Genomic DNA, 18,965 nt, shown 5'->3' on the forward strand with positions numbered 1-18,965 from the left:
TTCAGACCTACCTAACAAACTAAAAAGCAAGACCCACAAGGATCAAAACTATTTCCAAACAACTGCATCCCAAAACAAAGCTAAAGAATACTTATGAGAATACATATAACCAGCACCCAATGAGGTAAAATTCACAATGTTTATCCAAACAAAGATTATCAGGCATGCAAGGATGACTCATTTAAGGATTTGTATTTAGAATTTATAAAGAATTCTGCAAACTCAGAAATAAGAAAAGCAACCCAGGTCAAAAATAACTGGCAAGAGATTTGAACAGACACTTCACCAAAGATACATGGATGACAAACACATGTGAAAAGATGCTCAACATAAGAAGTCTTAAAATGCAAAATAAAATCACAATGAGATACCACTTCACACTTATTAAAATGGCAAAAATGGACCACACCAAGTGATGATACCAAGTGATGACAAGAATGAGAAAGAAGCAGAGCGCTCACAGGCTGCTAGTGGGCGTGTAAAATGGTACAGTCACTGTGGAAAACAGTTTGGCAGCTTCTTACACTGTTAAACATACACCTACCATACGGCTCCATCATTCCACTCCTAGATATTTACCTAAGAGAAATAAAAGCATATGTCCACACAAAGACTTGCACACAAATGTTCATAACAGCTTTATTTGGAACAGCCAAAAGCTGGAAACAACCCAAATGTCCATTCAATGAAATACTACTCAGATATGGGAAAAAAAACAACAAATCCTCAATACATGCTACATTGATGAATCTCAAAATAATTATACTGCATGAAATAAGCCTGATAATATTAATTACAGTTTGCTTTAGAACTTTGTTCTTAAAGGTACAAGAAAACCAACTGGTGTCAATGTTAGCTCACAAACAATGTTGTATATACCAAGGAAAAGTACAAAGTGAAAATGAAGAATTTTAATTCAGTCAATAAAACCAAATCTGACATAATTCTCAATAACAAATGAGACCACTCAAGAGTCGATCCTCAGGTGTCTGCCGGCTTTCTCTCTCCAGCACACTGCCCTGCTGTCCAGCAGCAGAGTCTTTGGGCTCAGAAATCTGAACTGAAGTCTCCAGTTGTTCTCCGAGCTCCTGGATCAGAGGCCCAGAGGCTCTGGGAGCCCGGGGGGAGGCCAGCGGCTGTCCTTGACCATCATCAGACCCCAGGAAGGTGGTGCTTTTGCACATCCCACCATCGTTAAGAAGCAGGGCCATGCTGCTTTCTTCAACAAAGGGACCAAGCAAGGAACGCCCTGTCTCAGATTCACCACCTCCGGGCTCCTCTTGTTCCGAGTCTGACTCCTCAGTCTCAGGTGATGCACTGCCCTCTGATTCCTCTGAACTACTCGTCTCAGAGCTGGAGGAAGGCGTCTGCTGCCCGGAAGTGGAATGGACTCCTGCTTTTGATGTGGTTTCTTCCTCCTGGACCAGAAAAGCTGCTGCCTCCAGCTCCTCCAGTTCTAACCCCAGCTGGGCCTTGGTCAGGGATGCTTTCTTTAAGGCTTCTGCAAGAGCTGCCAACTTTTTGGACCTTGAAAACCATTTTAAGAACAATTATTAGGACTATTCATTAACTGGCCTGGGGATAACAGGGTCCACAGCTTAAAGAGATGACAAAATAAAGTTGGATCCATACTTCACATGGCACAGAGGATGAAACCCCAAATAGATCAAGGATACAGAGGAAAAAAGGAAACAAGTATTACAAGGAAATGAAGGAGATTTCCTTTATGACCCCAGAATGAAGAAGGCCTTCCTATGATCAAAATGTAGAAGCCATAAAAGAAAGGCGAAGACTGATAAATTCAACTAATAAAAATAAGATAATTTCTGAAGGGTTAAAAAAAAAAGCCATAAGAAAAGTCAAAAGGCTAATGCAAAATTGAGAAAAGTATTTGTGATTTATATAATAAAACAAGGACTAATTCCCCTAATAGAGTTCTTAAAAATAGAGATAACAATCCATGAGGAAAATGGGCAAAAGATACAAGCAGACAATTCTCACAAAAAGAAATAGAAATGACTCTGAAAATATATGAAAAGATGTTCAACAACTTCAGTCAAAAGAAATACAAATTAAAGTCATGCTGAGATATATTTTCATTTATCAGATTGGCAAAAATCCAAACATTTGGTAACACTGCCAGCAAGGCTGTGGACGAAAGGCGCTTTCATTCACTGCTGCTGAGAGAGTAAACAGCTATAATCCCGATGCAGGAGAACCTGGCAATAACTTTCAAAATGGAAAATGTACATACCCTTGACCCAGCAAAACCACATCTGGAAATTAAACACATATGCTACAGGACACGGTAATATTTACTGCGGCATTGTTTCTAATACTCCAAAATACCCAAATGTCCACCAACATGGCACTGGTTAGATCAGTTGTGGAACAGCCACAGGAAGGAATAGTCAATGGTGACGTAATGCAGGAGGCTCTCCAGGGACTAACCCAGACATACTGTTTAACAATGACAAAAGGCTTTCTGTATGTATATGCTGCTTTCTATGTTAAACACACAAAAAAAGTAAAGAAGCAAAAACATATTTGAAGTTGCTTGTACACTTAACCATGAACTCTGGAGAGCTACAGAAAACACTAATATTTATGTAGAGGGGCACTGCAGGAGCTGGAAAGATGAAGGATGATCGTGAAAGGGAGACTTTTCATGAATATCGTTTATTTTTAAACTTATGGGAATGGAATACCTATTCAAAATTCTTAACTAGAAAAGAAAAGAAAAGCAGAATAAGAGAGCAACACAGAGTGCTTTTTAACTGAAAACCATCTCATGCTATTTCAGAGGATATTTTTGCTAAATTTATAACATTACATGATAAACACTATACTGAACAGATAAACATTTTCCACTAACTCAGATGCATTTTGTTTTGTTTTTTGAAGCAATGTAAGGCATACTGCAGTTTTCCATAAAAGATGTCTTTGCTGTTCCATGGAGGAAAATCCGGTGTGACAAGTGAAAAAAGGTAGCAGTGAGTGAAAACGTAAGTGTGCTGATGTGGCTTCTGTGTTTCTCTGGCTCCAAAGATTAAATGAGTGGCTTGAGACAAACTGAATGAGTTGAGTTCACAGGATAAATTCATTCGTCAAAGCGTAGTCCACCCCAAAATACTGGGGACTAGAGGCTTCATTTCAACAGAGTGATGGATGGGGATTTTCACCTAAGTGCCTGGATATACCTGAGACCCCTTTGTCTCAAAATATTTAGCATAACAAAAGATTCCTGCAGGGATGCTTCCCCTACCCCCAGCCCCAGGTCTGGAGAGTGTAATCAGGACCCAAAGTTCCACTGCAGTCAGTGTCCAAGGTTGGGTGGGACGAGGACAATGGCCGTCATGGATGTGCAATTTTCTCTTCAACGAGGAAAACCCTGTGTTTCGGTGCTGGAATTGCTGGAGCTTAGAAAAGGAAAGATGGCCTGCGGTTGAAAGGAAAGCTTGGGGAGATCCACTGGAGTTGGTAGATGATCTACCAAAGGGCTGTATAACTCTGGGTAAGTTCTGGTGGGTTTGAGACATCTTTAAAAGCACAGTTGTAAAATAAGATGTTTGCAATAGAATCTACATCCAAGTCCAAGACAGTTGTGGATGATATACATATTATATTTTGAAGCCTTGGCTACCAGTTGCCAAGCATCTGGTCAGAGCTAGTGGACCAGTTTAAAACCTCCCTGCCGCAAGGCTCTGCCAGCCTAAGGACTAGTTCACTGTCATCTTTCTCACTAAAAAAAAGGTCCTCTCTGGGTAATGACACACAGCCTTAAGAGATAAAGAGCCATGAACCTGGGAAAGAAGAGAATGCTTCTTATTAAACTATAATATCCAAAATAAAAAATTTAAATAAAAGCCCTTACACTCCAGTGACTACACATCTCACATTTTTAACAGCCATAATAAACACTTTTGACAATATATGAAGGATGACGTTCCACAAACATTGTTGTACTTGCTCCTATGACAATCCTGTGAATCAGCTTCATTTTTATCCCCACATGACAGATGGCAAAATAGAAGTTTGGAGGAATTGAGAGGCCATCTAAAGGTTGCCCCGCTGAGCGGGGTGGGGGTGCCAGCAAGGAGCGGAAGCCCACATCTCTGAGCTCTAGCACTCTCTCGGCCATCACAGGGCCTCTCAGGACTACTCGGGCTCCGAAAAGGTTCCCATGATTCCTTCCCAATTTGATGCCACTCAACACCTTCCCAAGGAGCAAGTTCTCACTTGCATAAGGCCCAGAATTCTCCATAGAAACTGTGACGGGTCTCTTTTTAGCTCAGCAGTCTTAAAGTATACATCTAAGCTTTACCTACAAGGACTGCAGGATCTGAGGGGAAAAAATGTGGATTATTTTTGTGAATATTAGTGAATACCACAGATATATCTACTCAAGCTAAAACTGTTTGGATCTTTATTATTGTCTACTATAAAAATATTATATCTGTCACTTATAACTATATAAATTTGGAATTCTAAAGTTCCTCACCTGTAATTTTGGCTCTTTTCAGAAAGCATCCCTCACAATGCTGGGACTAAGAAGTGTCAACTCTAACAGGCAGGAAAGTGGCAAAGATGAGCCAAGTGATCTTTGCCTGTTACCAGCTGAGGTAACTTCCTATCCTTCAGGGAAAAGTTTGTTTCTCAGTTTTAGCAGTATATTATTTTAAAAATGATCCATTATATAATGTGTATTTAAAAATGGATCATATGTGGATTTATTTTTTTATTCCTTACCACCCTGATTCATCTTTATTTTTTATTATCCCACTTTTACTACCTCAAGCTATCTAGTTTCTCAAATTTATATTAAACTTCTGATAGAAACTTAACAGAATAAGCATTTTGAACTCTCATAGAATGCTAGGAAGAAAAAAAAACTAATTCAAATTTCAAAATATCATTGGTATAGAATATGACTCAACTAATCTGAGGAATCAAAGTCAGGTTTGTTTCTGTTCAATTATTTTACACAGATGATTTAGCAGTCACTGTTCACAGAAAAGGAAATTATTCCTTTGGAGAAAAAATGGAGCCATGAGAGAGTCACCTTTGCTCTTTTCAAACATCGGCACAAGTGGAGCTGGTCCTAAGCCTGCCACTCCTTGGAAACTCTACAATCTAACTGTAATGGCCTTGCCATTTCAGAAAGCACCTCATTTAACGCAGTTAGTGGCTTTTCACTGTCACACTCAAAACAGACCAGGCTAGGTCAAGTCAAAAAGCCTTGTCAAATGACATTATTAGTTAGCCAGAGTTCTTACAAAAACCAGGTACATGTGGATATACTCAACCGACACTTATGTTGAGTTACTAGTTGTACTTATAGTGTATATTTTACATCTAAGTGAAGAATACCTATCTGTTAAGATGTATTAATTATGGAGTGGAGAGATTCAGCATTTAAAAGATACATGATAGATCATACTAATGTCATATTTTAATAAAATTACACTCAATGCAGGTTTTTCTCAGAAAATTTTTGGAAATGTAATCCTGCCATATAACTTAAAAAAAAAAAAACCTTCCATTCTGTTTATACACGTGAAATAATATCCTATTTGGAGAAATTTTTTTAAATTAAAGACTGACAAGCTACAGTAAATCCAACTACCAGTGAAGAGTAATAATAACAGCTAAGGGTGCATGCCTTTACTGTGGCTAAGATGATATAAAATTTCCTCAATTATTTTATATTTGGCAACTGACTTTAGGGGGGCAAAAAGGGAACCGTAACTTTATGAAACCACCAAAACAAAGTGCAAAAGGAACCCTGAAATGTAGGCAAAAGAAAACTGGGTATAAATAGAAAGCATACATCCTGTTTCTTGCTGTAGAATTTTGTCTCAAACTATCAATCAACTTTTCACCACTTCCTGCAATAGCAGGTCTACTATAAATCTCATAGTAACTGACTAGGTTTCATTTCCTCCGCCAAAACCTGCTAGCCTGCCAGCCATGACATACTGACACTAGAGCCAGCAACTGATAATGTAGGGCAGGACTCCAGTGAGGCCACTCCAGACACATTTCATACTAGATGATGAATACAGTGACTTGGCTTTTAATTTCAAAGGACACATACACACACACCCACCCCCACCCCCTCAGACTCTTTCTGGGAACAAACCGTATATCAACATTCTTTTTAAAAGACAATGATGACAATGACATATAATCATAATTCCTCTCTGCTGAAAAGAACCAGTTCCAAACTTCAAACTCCCCTGCCTAATATACATTTATGCAACCTGATCTAAATAAAAGGTAATGCATTAGCTTTAGGTAGAAGTTGCTGCTGAAACTCATCTCTGAAAACAGGCATGAAAGACAAATACCAGTTCATGCACAGATGAACACAGAACTAACTGCCTGCCCTGACTCTGTAAGAATGAAAAGCATTTCCAGCTCAGTCATTAGCAGAAACAACTGAACTCTTTGAACAAGAAAATACCAATTTAATACAGAAAATACTGCAAGATAAGAGTTATTTAGGCCTCACTGAGTATGGACCAATTTAATATTTTTTCATCCTATTTTCAACTTGACTTAATACCCTTCTCTGGGTCTGTATTATGAAAAACAATACCTAGTCCATGGGTCATTAGATCAATTTTCCCCAAAACTCCCTCTATTAGTTACTAGTAACCATCATAACAAACTACTACTGGCTGGCTTAAAACAATAGAAATTTATCCTCTCATAGTTCTAGAGGCCAGAAGTCCAAAATCAAGGTATCAGCAGGGTTGCTTCCTTCTGAAGGCTCTGAGGGGAGAATCTGTTCCATGCCTTTCTCGTAGCTTCTGGTGTTGCCAGGAATCCTTGGCTTGTAGATACATCACCCTAAGCTCTGCTTCTGTCACCACCTGGCGTTCTCTCTGCGTGTTTCTTCACAAGGCTGTCTTCCATCTGGATGTGTCTCTGTGTCTCTTCTCCTCATAAGAATACCAGTCATATTAGATCAAGGGCTCATTCTACACCAATATGACCTTATCTTAACAATTAATTACATCTACAAGAACCCTATTTCCAAAGTCATGTTCTAGGGTTCTGAGAAGATATGAATTAAGGAGAGGCACTATCCAACGATGCAGTCTGTCTTCTAGCCTCTGCCTCACCCCCAATTCATGTCTGTCCCACATACAATATATATTCACTCATCTCAATACTCCCAAAGTCTCAATCCATTCCAACATCAATTTTAGGTCCAAACTTTCGTCTAACTCTCATCTCAAACAGAATGAGGTGGAACTCTGGGTATACTCTATCCTGGGGTATCATTTCTCTGTCCACAGACCTGTGACTAAAGAACAAGTTATCTGTTTCCAAAACACAACAGTTGTACAAGTGTTTAAAAAATTTTTTTTCCATTTCAGAAGGGAAAAAATGAAATGGCTTAAAAAAAAGTTAACCAATCTAAAGCAAGTTCACAATGCAGTAGGTCAAATTCCATCAGTTTTGAAGCCTGAGAATAATCCTCTGTGGCTTGATGCTCTGTCCTCTGGGCCCACCCACTAGGGTGGAAGCTCCACCTACTCTGGCCTCTGAATTCCTGGTTCTGCCCTCAGACCCATTCTCCCTTCATTTCATCCCATCTCTGCCCTTCTCAGTCCAGGCTGGTTGTTTCTCTGCTGCTGTAACATTCTCAAAAACCTTGTCAGTCTTCTGTGAAAGTCAAGGGGATGCACACCATTAGACAAGAGAATTCTCCACATGTCCCTCCCGGATGAGCCCACCTCCATTCCTGACTTGTGCCAGATGGCTGAGCGGATCCAAAATCCATATGCTTAATCTCTTTAGCCAAAGGCTGTCCACCCATACCCATGGCCCCAATTCCAGAGCACAGTTACGTGAACAAACTCATGATGATGATGAGTGCATGCTCAGTCCTTTCTGACTCTTTGCAACCCCGTGGACTGTAGCCTGCCAGTCTCCTCTGTCCACGGCATTTTCTAGGCAAGAATACTGGAATGGGTTGCCATTTCCTCCTCCAGGGTATCTGACCCAGGGATCCAACCTGCATCTCCTGTGTCTCCTGCATGGCAGGCAGATTCTTTACCCACCGAGCACTGGGGAAGTGTGGACAAGCTGGGAAATTTCCAAATCATCAAGTGCTGACCCCTTTATACTCAATAATTTCTTCCTCAATTTCTCTTTGCCTTCTCTCATTCTACTCTAGTTAACAAGGAGAAAGCAGGCTGCATCTTTAACACTGGGGAAATCTCTTCAGCTAAATACCCAAGTTCTACTCTCCACACTGAGTGACTGGCTGACACAACACAACCAAGTTCTCCACCCTTGTAACAAGGGTCACTGTTCCTCCAGTTTGCAATAACAAGTTCTTTTCCATCTGAGATCTCACTAGAAGAACCTTTCACATTCCTGTTTCTAGCACCATTCTACAGGTGATAATATGTAAATGTTTTTCTAAGACTACAGAAGCTTTCTCTGTAGCTCTCCTCACTTCTTTCTAAACCTTTGCAAGATTCACCTTTAATGTTCATATTTCTTCTACGTTATCTCTTTAAGTAATCTAAGATTCTTCCATCATGCACACATTCCCAAACTCTTCCAGCCTCTACTGATGACCTAACCCCAAAGCCATTCCCACAATTTCAGGTATCTGTTACAGTAACACCCCACTCATGGTATGAAAATCTGTATTAATTTCCTACAGCTGCCATAACAAACCATCACAATGTGGTGGCTTAAAACAACAGAAATTTATCCTTTCACAGTTCTAGAGGCTAGAAATCCAAAATCAAGGTGCTGACAGGGTTGATTCCTTCTGCGAGCTCCAATGGAACAATCTGTTCCATGCCTTTCTCTTAGCCTCTGGTGTTGTCAGGAATCCCTGGCGCTCCTTGGCTTGTAGACACATCATTCTATGCTCTGTCACCATATAGGTTTCCTCACAAGGCTGTCTTCCTTCTGAATGTATCTCTGTGACTTTTTTTCTCCTTATAAGGGTACAAGTCATACTGGATCAAAGGGCCATCCTACTCCAGCATGACCTCCTCTTAACAACTAACTACATCTGCAACAACCCTATCTCCAAATAAGGTCACCTTCTTAGGTTTGGGGAGGACATGAAGTTTGAAAGAGAGTGGAGATGCTCATTAATGGAAGATAATTAAGATGAAACAAGAACACTTAAAGTCAATCAACATAAAATAGAAGTCAAAATTTAATAGTAAAAAGTGATTTTTAAAAGGTGAAGATTTCACCTTGAGACAAAATGACAAACTACCCAAATAAGTTTAGAAAGTATTTAACAATATTCATATGTAGGTTATAATTACAACTAGGGACTAACTCTCAAAATAAAGAATGAGCCAAATATTAATTGTATTTGTAACTGTTCTAAGAATATTCTATTATAGTACTGTATGACACTTCACGTTGGTCTTTTAGAGCAGAATCGTAAGATAGTTTTTATAAATAATCATGATGGCATCATGAGTTCAAGGGCCTCTCAATCATGTGATATTCAAATCAATGCTTTAACAGTCAAAATAAAGACTTTCAACTTGTCACTATTATTGTAGAATTTTCTGCTTCAGTTGTTAATAATCCCACACATTCAAGCCTGTCAGTGGTTCTATGTGTGGTTCAAATCCAGCTTCTATATTACTTCCTCTGCCTTTGTGAAATCCTTGTCCTTTTCTCAATCTGCAGTTTATTTGTACTATATAATATCAACCATCATCGCGAAGGCCCACAGCGGGTGTTGACGCGATGTGATTTCTGCCCAGTGCTCTGAATGTCCAAGTGAAGAAATTCAATGAAGCGCGGGTAAATGGCGGGAGTAACTATGACTCTCTTAAGGTAGCCAAATGCCTCATCATCTAATTAGTGACGCGCATGAATGGATGAACGAGATTCCCACTGTCCCTACCTACTATCCAGCGAAACCACAGCCAAGGGAACGGGTTTGGCGGAATCAGCCAGGAAAGAAGACCCTGTTGAGCTTGACTCTAAGCTGGCACGGTGAAGAGACATGAGAGGTATAGAATAAGTGAGCGCCCCCCCCCACCCGCCCCGTTTTCCGCGAGGGGGCGGGGAGGGGTCTGCCAGCCTTGCGGCCGCAGGTGAAACACTACTACTCAAAAAAAAAAAAATCAACCATCATCAAGAGGTTAAAGAAAAAAAATACTGGCAGAATGAGTAGGGGGGAGACGCTAGGAAGGAGAGTGATATACTAGGATGGGAACTAAATTTATTAAATGGTTTGATCAATAGTGTGTATTTTTGTGTGCTATCACCAGTTCTCTTTAATTTTCTAAGTGTGGAAACTCTATTCAAAAAGAATGACCCCCTCATGATACATATGTGGTGTACTACATACACAAACACCCCCCACCCCCCCGACACACACACATTTTTAGAGCAAAGTAAAAGAGTTTACATTTTAAAAATTGATATGGCAATTATACATACTGAAGTACAGTTAGTAGGTAAATGAAGTAGGTGAATGAAGGTTTACCCAAATCCAGAGAAGCTATCATTCGCTTCACTACTGGCATCCATCTAAGAAGCGGACAATGAGGATGACAAATAGATTAAGAAGGACGCAATGTACACAGTTTGAGAGAAATGCACTGCATCCTGTCCTTGAAACCATTTTGCATTTATGCCAGACTGAATCAAATAGTAGAGACGGAAATGTTAAGTGTCATAAATTTGCCACATTTCCCTCTATGCCCCCCACACCCCAGCAGAACTGTGTTAGGGAAATGTGCTTCATTGTAATCCCCAAAGCTAGAATTCAGAGTCAATTTCAAAACTGGCCCAATGAAATTTTTGGAACTGTGCCAAGTCAAAAGGTCTCCCTTTCTATGCCAGCAGTTGTGAAGTCCCAATCCGTGATCCACCTGCATGATAGAGCAATCCAGTGGCTCCTTCTCGCCTCTCCACTTCCATTTAGGTCTTTACCTTACCCCCGCTTCTTTTACCCCAACCCTAATCAGCTCATCTTGTTTATTCAAACAAGAAAGATGCTTTAAATAATTTCTGGTACAAGGCAGGAAATAAATATGTAATCTATCAGTGAACCCAAACAACTGGTTAAGTAAAACAAAGAACAACAACAACAAAAGACTTTTGTAGGGTAGAAAAGGATATGGGAAAATGGGGTGGAAACAGATCTCTTCCATCCATTTTTTTCTCTAAAAGTATTCCATGAAGCAAGACATCTGGGGGTATGTCAGACTTGTACAATTCTGACAATATTTCTATCTTTCATCTGTGTGAAAGGGGCAGAGCATACTGTTCAACCACAGAGGTGTAGTATTTTGACCTACTAACTGTTCAGATGAAATGGCTATTTGGATTCCATTAAACTAAGTAGAGGTCAATAAACTAAAGGGAGAAGGCACTAAGAAGGTGGTAGCAGAAGGAAGGTGTTCTGGTTGAAATGTACCCCCCACAAAGATACGTTCAAGTCCTCATCCCCAGAACCTGTCAGTATGACCTCAGTTTGGGAAATAGGGTCTTTACAAATGTCATAAAGTCAAGATGAGGTCATACTGTGTTAGGGTGAGCCCTAAATCCAATCACTTAGTGGGGACTGGTATCCTTACAAGAACATCATATAAAGACATGAGGAACACTAATGGTTTATGATGTCTATCTTCTTTGTGAATTGTACCTTTTATTATTTAAAAAAATTCATCTTTGTTTCATTTATAATAAATAAATATTAAAAAAAGACACAACGATACAGAGAAGACCATTTGATAATAGTGTCAGAGACTGAAGTGCTGTGTCTACAAGCCAAGCAAGGACTGTCAAGGATGGCTGGTAGTTAGAATCTAGAGAGAGCCATGGGACAACTCTCTCTCAAGCCTGTAGAAAGAACCAACCCTGCTGAACCATTGATTTTAGACTTCTGGCCTCCAAAACTGTGAGGGAATAAATTTCTGCTCTTTTAAGCTTCAGTCATCTGTTATCACAGCCCAAGGGAACTAATACAGAGATGTATACAGGGATTAAGATCTTTAGAGCCAACAAGAAATTAGAAGGCACCTCATACAAGTTCCTGATTTTACAAATGAAATAAATGATACCACCAAGAATATCAACAGCAGCAAGACACAGAAGTTTCCTTCACATAATAAAATGCAGTGAATGATCAGTCTGTTTCTAGTTTCTGAGTCTAAAATGCTATGCTTTGACACTTCTACATTAATGACCAAGACGTTCCCCTGTTTAAAACCTGCAATGGGTTCCCAGAACACTCAGGATAAAATCTAGACTTCCCCAGTGAAGACGAGGCCCCAGAAGATCAGCCCTCTGGGCCTGTCTGCCTCTCCGGGGGGCTGCCTGCCATTTGTTTCCACGTCATTGTGCTCTAGAGCTCCACTCACCACCCTCTCTCTGTCCCAAGGACACAATGATCCGTTCTTTCTTCAAGGCCTTTGCAAATGCTCCCTCTTTCTGGAACATTCTTCCCTCAAGTCTTCGTAGGCTGGCTCCTACTCATTCAGTTCTAAGCTGAACTGCCCCTCAGACAGTCTTGCAGAGTCTATTTAAAGCAATGCTTTCCAAGCTGTTTCATGCCCTGGGACACAGAAAACAGTCTCCATCTGGCATGGCACAAAAGTAAACTGTCCAGGCTGGCTCCCATCCCACCTGCCATCCTGAAGGTTGAGGGGGCCGTTATCTCCATTTCTCCTGAAACCCACCAGTGGGGCCACAGACCACCAGCTGGGATGCTCTGCCCCTTGTCCTCCAATTTCTTGCACACACAATGAACTTGGCATTCTAAAACAGTCTTGAGGTCTACAGAAGTGCAAGTTCTGGCTGCGTTTTCAAACATGTCCTTTTTGTCTCCACTTTCCCATCTTGAAAACAGAAGGAAAATGACTGCTCCAAACTTCCTGGCATCCTCTGAGGAAGAAAGACTGGGACAAGTGATTTAATGTGTTTATTTCTTTGTAAGCTTGTTCTCAATGCTAAGATTTTCCCTGGTTACAAAACACAAAGTTTGTGCACTGTGTTGTTTTCACAGTACTGAAACAGGAAAATACTTGAGTGCCGGAATGTTTACCACACACACGATGCAGCACACAGCTCTCCAAATTATGATGGAAGTCAAGAAACTTTGAAAATTCAGAATATTTATCCACTCGCAAGTGTGATGGTCAATGAAATGTTTTCTCCAATGCATACTGCAATGGCATGAATCAGTTAAAAAAGAACTATTCTGCATTTTCTTAATGACAATTTTGTTCTACCAAATGAATGACAACCATGCACTGCCTGCTCGCTGGTGTGGGTTTTCTGGAATTATTAAATGTCTGACATATCACATAAGCTCTCTGCCTCTTCCCACACACTTCAAACCACAGTTAACATGCTCTAGAGAAAGTTGGGGACCTCTGCTTTCCAACACGATCAGACACAGTTACAGAACAGACCTCCTCAACGAGGGCCAGTCACTATGCTAAGTGGCCACCTCTAGCGGCAGACCTGCAGGACCTTCCTGTACTCATTCTTACACAGAATGACTCCACAGAATGCTAATTGGTACAGCCTGCTGACATGATAAAGACAGCTCTATAACTTGTCTCCCTCTGTGGGGAAGCCAAACCCAGGAGCTGCAGCATTTAGCATTCAGCTTCTTCTTAGATAAGGTTCATTGGGTTTTCCTCAGTTGAGGAAACAGTTCAGTTCAGTCGCTCAGTCGTGTCCTACTCTTTGCGATCCCATGAACTGCAGCACGCCAGGCCTCCCTGGCCATCACCAACTCCCGGAGTTTACACAAACTCATGTCCATTGAGTCAGTGATGCCATCAAACCATCTCGTCCTCTGTCATCCCCTTCTCCTCCTGCCCTCAATCTTTCCCAGCATCAGGGTCAGGGTCTTTACAAATGCCATAAAGTCAAGATGAGGTCATAACAGGTATGACCAAGAGATTTTGCTACAGGTGCCCCCAGAGGGACCTTTAAAAACTGATACTGAGTTAGACTTCTCACCAAAATGAGGCTGAATAGATGAAGCCACATGCAAAAGAGCACACACTGTATTATTTCAGTTATACAAAGTTCCAAAGCAGGCAAAAACCAACGGATGGTAACACAATGTGAGAATGTACAAGGGACTTCCGGGTGGCTCTTGACTTGGGTGATACTTATGCAGGTGTTTCAAAATTCAATATTTGTATATTTATCACCTGTACTTACTTAACAAACACAAGTTCTGGAAAAGAAGCCTCAGGCTTCTGAACATTTGTTCAGGTAAAGGGGGCAGAGCCAGAGAGAGAAGAGTGCAGAGAGTCACAGGGATAGCTCAGGTTTCCTTGGGGCAAACAACAAGATTTCTAATACAACGCTACTCATCTCAAACTATTTTTTAAAAGGCCTGGCACGTTTTATCAAACACAAAGAGAATCTCAAAATATGCCTAGAGAAAGATCCATTAGTCATTTCTTTCAACAAGCATACTCTCCACAGAAAGCTGTTCTTTGCAGAAGTACATAGTTCAATGCAATGGAAGTGATTCCTATGATATTGGTTAAAGCACTGTCTGTGGGTCATTTCAAATACCATTTTTAAAGGCATCTACTCAGAGCCCCAACAGGACATTTGATCCACAGACCAACCTTAGTACTTTCTCAAGTAAGAATAAAATAAGAATGTGTACTATTTTTCTTTTTAATACTGTTTTCAAGCCTTCAGCCTGGATGGAAGGGAATTTGAGGAAGAATGGACACATGTATATGTATGGCTGAGTCCCTCTGCTGTCCACCTGGAACAATCACAACACTGTAAATCAACTATACTCTAATACAAAATAAAAGGTTTAATTAAAAAAATATTTCATCTTTCCAATTAAAACCCTGAAAACTAGCCACCAGGAATCTATCACTTGTATGAATATTTTCTACAAAGTGAGCAACTTTATCAAATTTGTGTAGTACAGACTGAAGCTTGCTTTCTAAAACATTTATTTATTTATTTGGCTGCACTCGGTCTTAGTTGTAGCACATGTGATCTTTAGTTGCAGCAGGCAAACTCTTAGTTGTGGTATGTGGGATCTAGCTCCTGGACTAGGGATCTAACCCAGGCCTCCAGCATTGGGAGTGAGAAGTCTTAGCCACTGAACCACCAAGGAAGTCCCCAGATAGTTTTGTTTTGTTTTTAAATGAGTACAAAGGTTTATAAGTGTTAGCTGCTCAGTCATGTTTAACCCTTTGTGACCCCACGGACTATAGCCCGCCAGGCTCCTCTGTCCTGAAATTCTCTAGGCAAGAATACTGGAGTGGGTAGCCATATTCTTCTTCAAGGGTTCTTTCTGACCCAGGGATCGAACCTGGGTCTCTCACATTGCAGGTAGATTCTTTACTGTCTGAGCCACAAGGGAAGCCCAAGGTTTGTAAGACTCCAGGCTATATTTTCAATTCCAATTAAAATTTATACAGGGTTTAAAAAAAAAACCCTTCCCCTAGAGAAGGAGAAAAGACAACCAGATTCCGTTTCCAGGTGCTTCATTATAATAATCTTCTTTATTATTACCAGTAGAAGAGAAGCAGACGGGAAAACCTGTTTTTGGCAAACCTCTGATACTGCGGTTCTTTTGCTATGAATTTTTTTTTAAACAGAAGAGTATGTTTTATAACAACATCCGCTGGATCATTGAAAAAGCAAGAGTTCCAGAAAAACATCTCTTTCTGCTTTATTGACTATGCCAAAGCCTTTGACTGTGTGGATCACAATATACTGTGGAAAATTCTGAAAGAGATGGGAATACCAGACCACCTGACCTGCCTCTTGAGAAACCTGTAAGCAGGTCAGGAAGCAACAGTTAGAACTGGACATGGAACAACAGACTGGTTCCAAATAGGAAAAGGAGCACGTCAAGGCTGTATATTGTCACCCTGCTTGTTTAACTTACATGCAGAGTACATCATGAGAAACACTGGGCTGGAGGAAGCACAAGCTGGAATCAAGGTTGCTGGAAAAAATATCAATAACCTCAGATATGCAGATGACACCACCCTTATTGCAGAAAGTGAAGAACTAAAGAGCCTCTTGATGAAAGTGAAAGAGGAGAGTGAAAAAGTTGGCTTAAAGCTCAACATTCAAAAAACTAAGATCATAGCATCCAGTCCCATCACTTCATGGCAAATAGATGGGGAAACAGTGGAAACAGTGGCTGACTTTATTTTTTGGGGCTCCAAAATCACTGCAGATGGTGATTGCAGCCATGAAATTAAAAGACGCTTATTCCTTGGAAAGAAAGTTATGACCAACCTAGACAGTATATTAAAAAGCAGAGACATTACTTTGTTAACAAAGGTCCATCTAGTCAAGGCTATGGTTTTTCTAGTAATCATGTATGGATGTGAGAGTTGTACTGTAAAGAAAGCTGAGTGCCAAAGAATTGATGTTTTTGAACTGTGGTTTTGGAAAAGACTCTTGAGAATCCCTTGGACTGCAAGGAGATCCAACCAGTCCATCCTAAAGGAGCTCAGTCCTGGGTGTTCATTGGAAGGACTGATGTTGAAGCTGAAACTGCAGTACTTTGGCCACCTGATGCGAAGAACTGACTCATTGGAAAAGACCCTGATGCTGGGAAAGATTGAGGGCAGGAGGAGAAGGGGATGACAGAGGATGAGATGGTTGGATGGCATCACCGACTCAATGGACATGAGTTTGTGTAAACTCCGGGAGTTGGTGATGGCCAGGGAGGCCTGGCGTGCTGCAGTTCATGGGGTTGCAAAGAGTTGGACATGACTGACTGACTGAACTGAAATGAATGTTTTACAAATACATTTTTCTGTGAAATGACAGTTGATTTGGACATTATGGCCAATCTTTCAAATATGTCCTGAAATTCAAGGAATCTTTTTTTCTAATAAAAGACTCACATTTTTAATATTTATGATAAAGTCTTAAGATTTATCAACTCCTTCACTTTTCATGATTTAAGCTTCCAATTCACATAAGAAACTATTCTTACCACTCTTCAAACTTACTCTGGGACTTTACTCTATACATTGTTCCTGCAGGAGGTAAGCTATCAGATTATATCCCTTAACCATCTCCTCATCTTCCAGAGGCCATAATCATTTATGTCTCTAATTTGTTTTTAAATAAATTTGCTTCTTAAATAAAATTTCTACAGAAAATCCCTAAATAATAGTAAAAGTGAATAAGACATCATCTGAAACTCTTGGACCTAGATGAGTTCCAAAATTCCAGTTTGTTTTATACATAAGAAAGGTGATTCTGGACCTGTAATATTATACTATGCATTACTTAACACCACCAGCAGCAATCTGTAATCAAATAGACTAATATTTCTATGCAAGATGTATGGTTAGTCACTCCAAGTTGAAAAAATGTTATAAATGGCCTCAGGTCACCAGTTGAATTTAGGTCAGTCAGGTTGTGCTGTCCATTGCCCTGAAAATACTTCTGCTTTCAGAACTTTGTAGGTTTCAGATCTGAGGAACTGAGGTCATGGGGTGGTGGACACGAACCAGAAGCAAGCAGACTGAGCTGCAGTGCCCAGGTCCAAAGTCAGTCTTTTGACAAATATTTATTGACCATCTTCTATGCACCAGGTTTGGTGGATGTAATGGTGAATATAAAATACAGTCTTTGCTCTGAGGATCATATCATCTTAGTCTGGACTTGGCAAGGAAGAAGATATCCTACGAGAGTGAAGGACATCTATGATAAGGATCAGCCTGGGGTGCCCCAGGCATTGAAGAGATCGTCTGTTCCCACATATAATTCCATAGGAAAACCATTTTATGCCTTAAAATCAGGGTAAGACTAAAGTCCTAATTCAGCCTAAATTGACTACTTCAATGCTTATCTTAAATTTTTAAATATCAGATTCTTGGAGAGAAGCAATAGTTATTTCTTCTCTTCTGCCCCTTCTGTGTGAGTCTGTATACCAATGTTTACAGGCTTTGTTATTCACAAATTCCATATTGGTAAATCTGACTACTTGTCGCAGTTTCCTGTAGCCTCAAAATCAATACTCCTCAGCCTTATGTAGTCATTCATGGCTGCACAGAGAGCAGTGGGCATCTTCAATACCCAACACACATATCCTGAGGGATGACTGGATGCAGCTCTGCCTTCTTGTTTCAGTTTTCATACTGTAAATAGGGTCCTTCTTCACGGTCAATTTAGTGCCATGGTTTTTGCATCTGGGGGCTTTTGTTGACAATTTTCCTGTATATCATGGCCTCCAAGTTCAATGTTGAACTGTTGTCTACTGCCCAAAGCCTAGAATGTGTCTTATGAAGAAAACATATGTTCTTAGATAAGCTTTGTTCAGGCATGAGTTATGGTGCTGTTGGCCATGAGTTCACTGTGAATGAATCAATAATATTGGTATATATGAAATAAAGTGTCTTTAAGCAGAAACACTAATAAAACAAGGCTATGTGCTGATTGGTTGATGAAAATGTTGTGACCAGAGGCTCACAAGAAACTAACCGTGTATTTCAATAGTTGCAAGTTTGCTAATTGAGTGTCTGCAACAACTTCATATAACATACTTCTGTAAATGATGAAAGGTGACTGTAACTAGGTATTGGCCATGAGACCAGAAGAAGGGGGCAACCATTTCAGGTTTGGAATGGTGGTAACAAAGCGAAGACAGTAGACAAGGTTTGCTCTTACAGAACAGGTCGTCTAAACTGAAATGGTCTCAAGGACTATGAGAAGCAGTCCAGGGTAGAAAAACAGGAAGAAGCACATGGGAACGGTGGCATCACAGAACAAGGAGAATAGCACCATTAGGTCCATGGCTCCATCCTCAGACCATGGGACAGGCTGACTGCTTTCCACAGGGACTAAACATTCTATCTTGGTATGTGGCAGAAAGGAGAGATGCATGGAAGAGGGTCTATTTATAAGAGACCCTGACTCTCAGAACACAAATTCCAAAATGCTCATGGTTTCAAGTCATCTTTCCTGCCTCTCTC

The 18,965-nt window shown here is 40.4% G+C and overlaps 1 protein-coding gene across 1 annotated transcript in view; it reads right to left on the bottom strand.

Moving 5' to 3' along the window:
* Positions 1-614: 614 nt before the first annotated feature.
* Positions 615-18,965, bottom strand: part of SHQ1 (SHQ1, H/ACA ribonucleoprotein assembly factor) — a 95,558-nt gene continuing 77,207 nt past the window's right edge. The window contains exon 11 of the mRNA XM_043443121.1: positions 615-1,527. Within this exon, the coding sequence (XP_043299056.1) occupies positions 948-1,527 (580 nt within the window). The 3' untranslated portion in view covers positions 615-947. The remainder of the gene's footprint in view (positions 1,528-18,965) is intronic.

This window comes from Cervus canadensis, chromosome 22 (assembly GCF_019320065.1).
Source record: "Cervus canadensis isolate Bull #8, Minnesota chromosome 22, ASM1932006v1, whole genome shotgun sequence".
In the NCBI taxonomy this organism is placed as follows: Eukaryota; Metazoa; Chordata; class Mammalia; order Artiodactyla; family Cervidae; genus Cervus; species Cervus canadensis.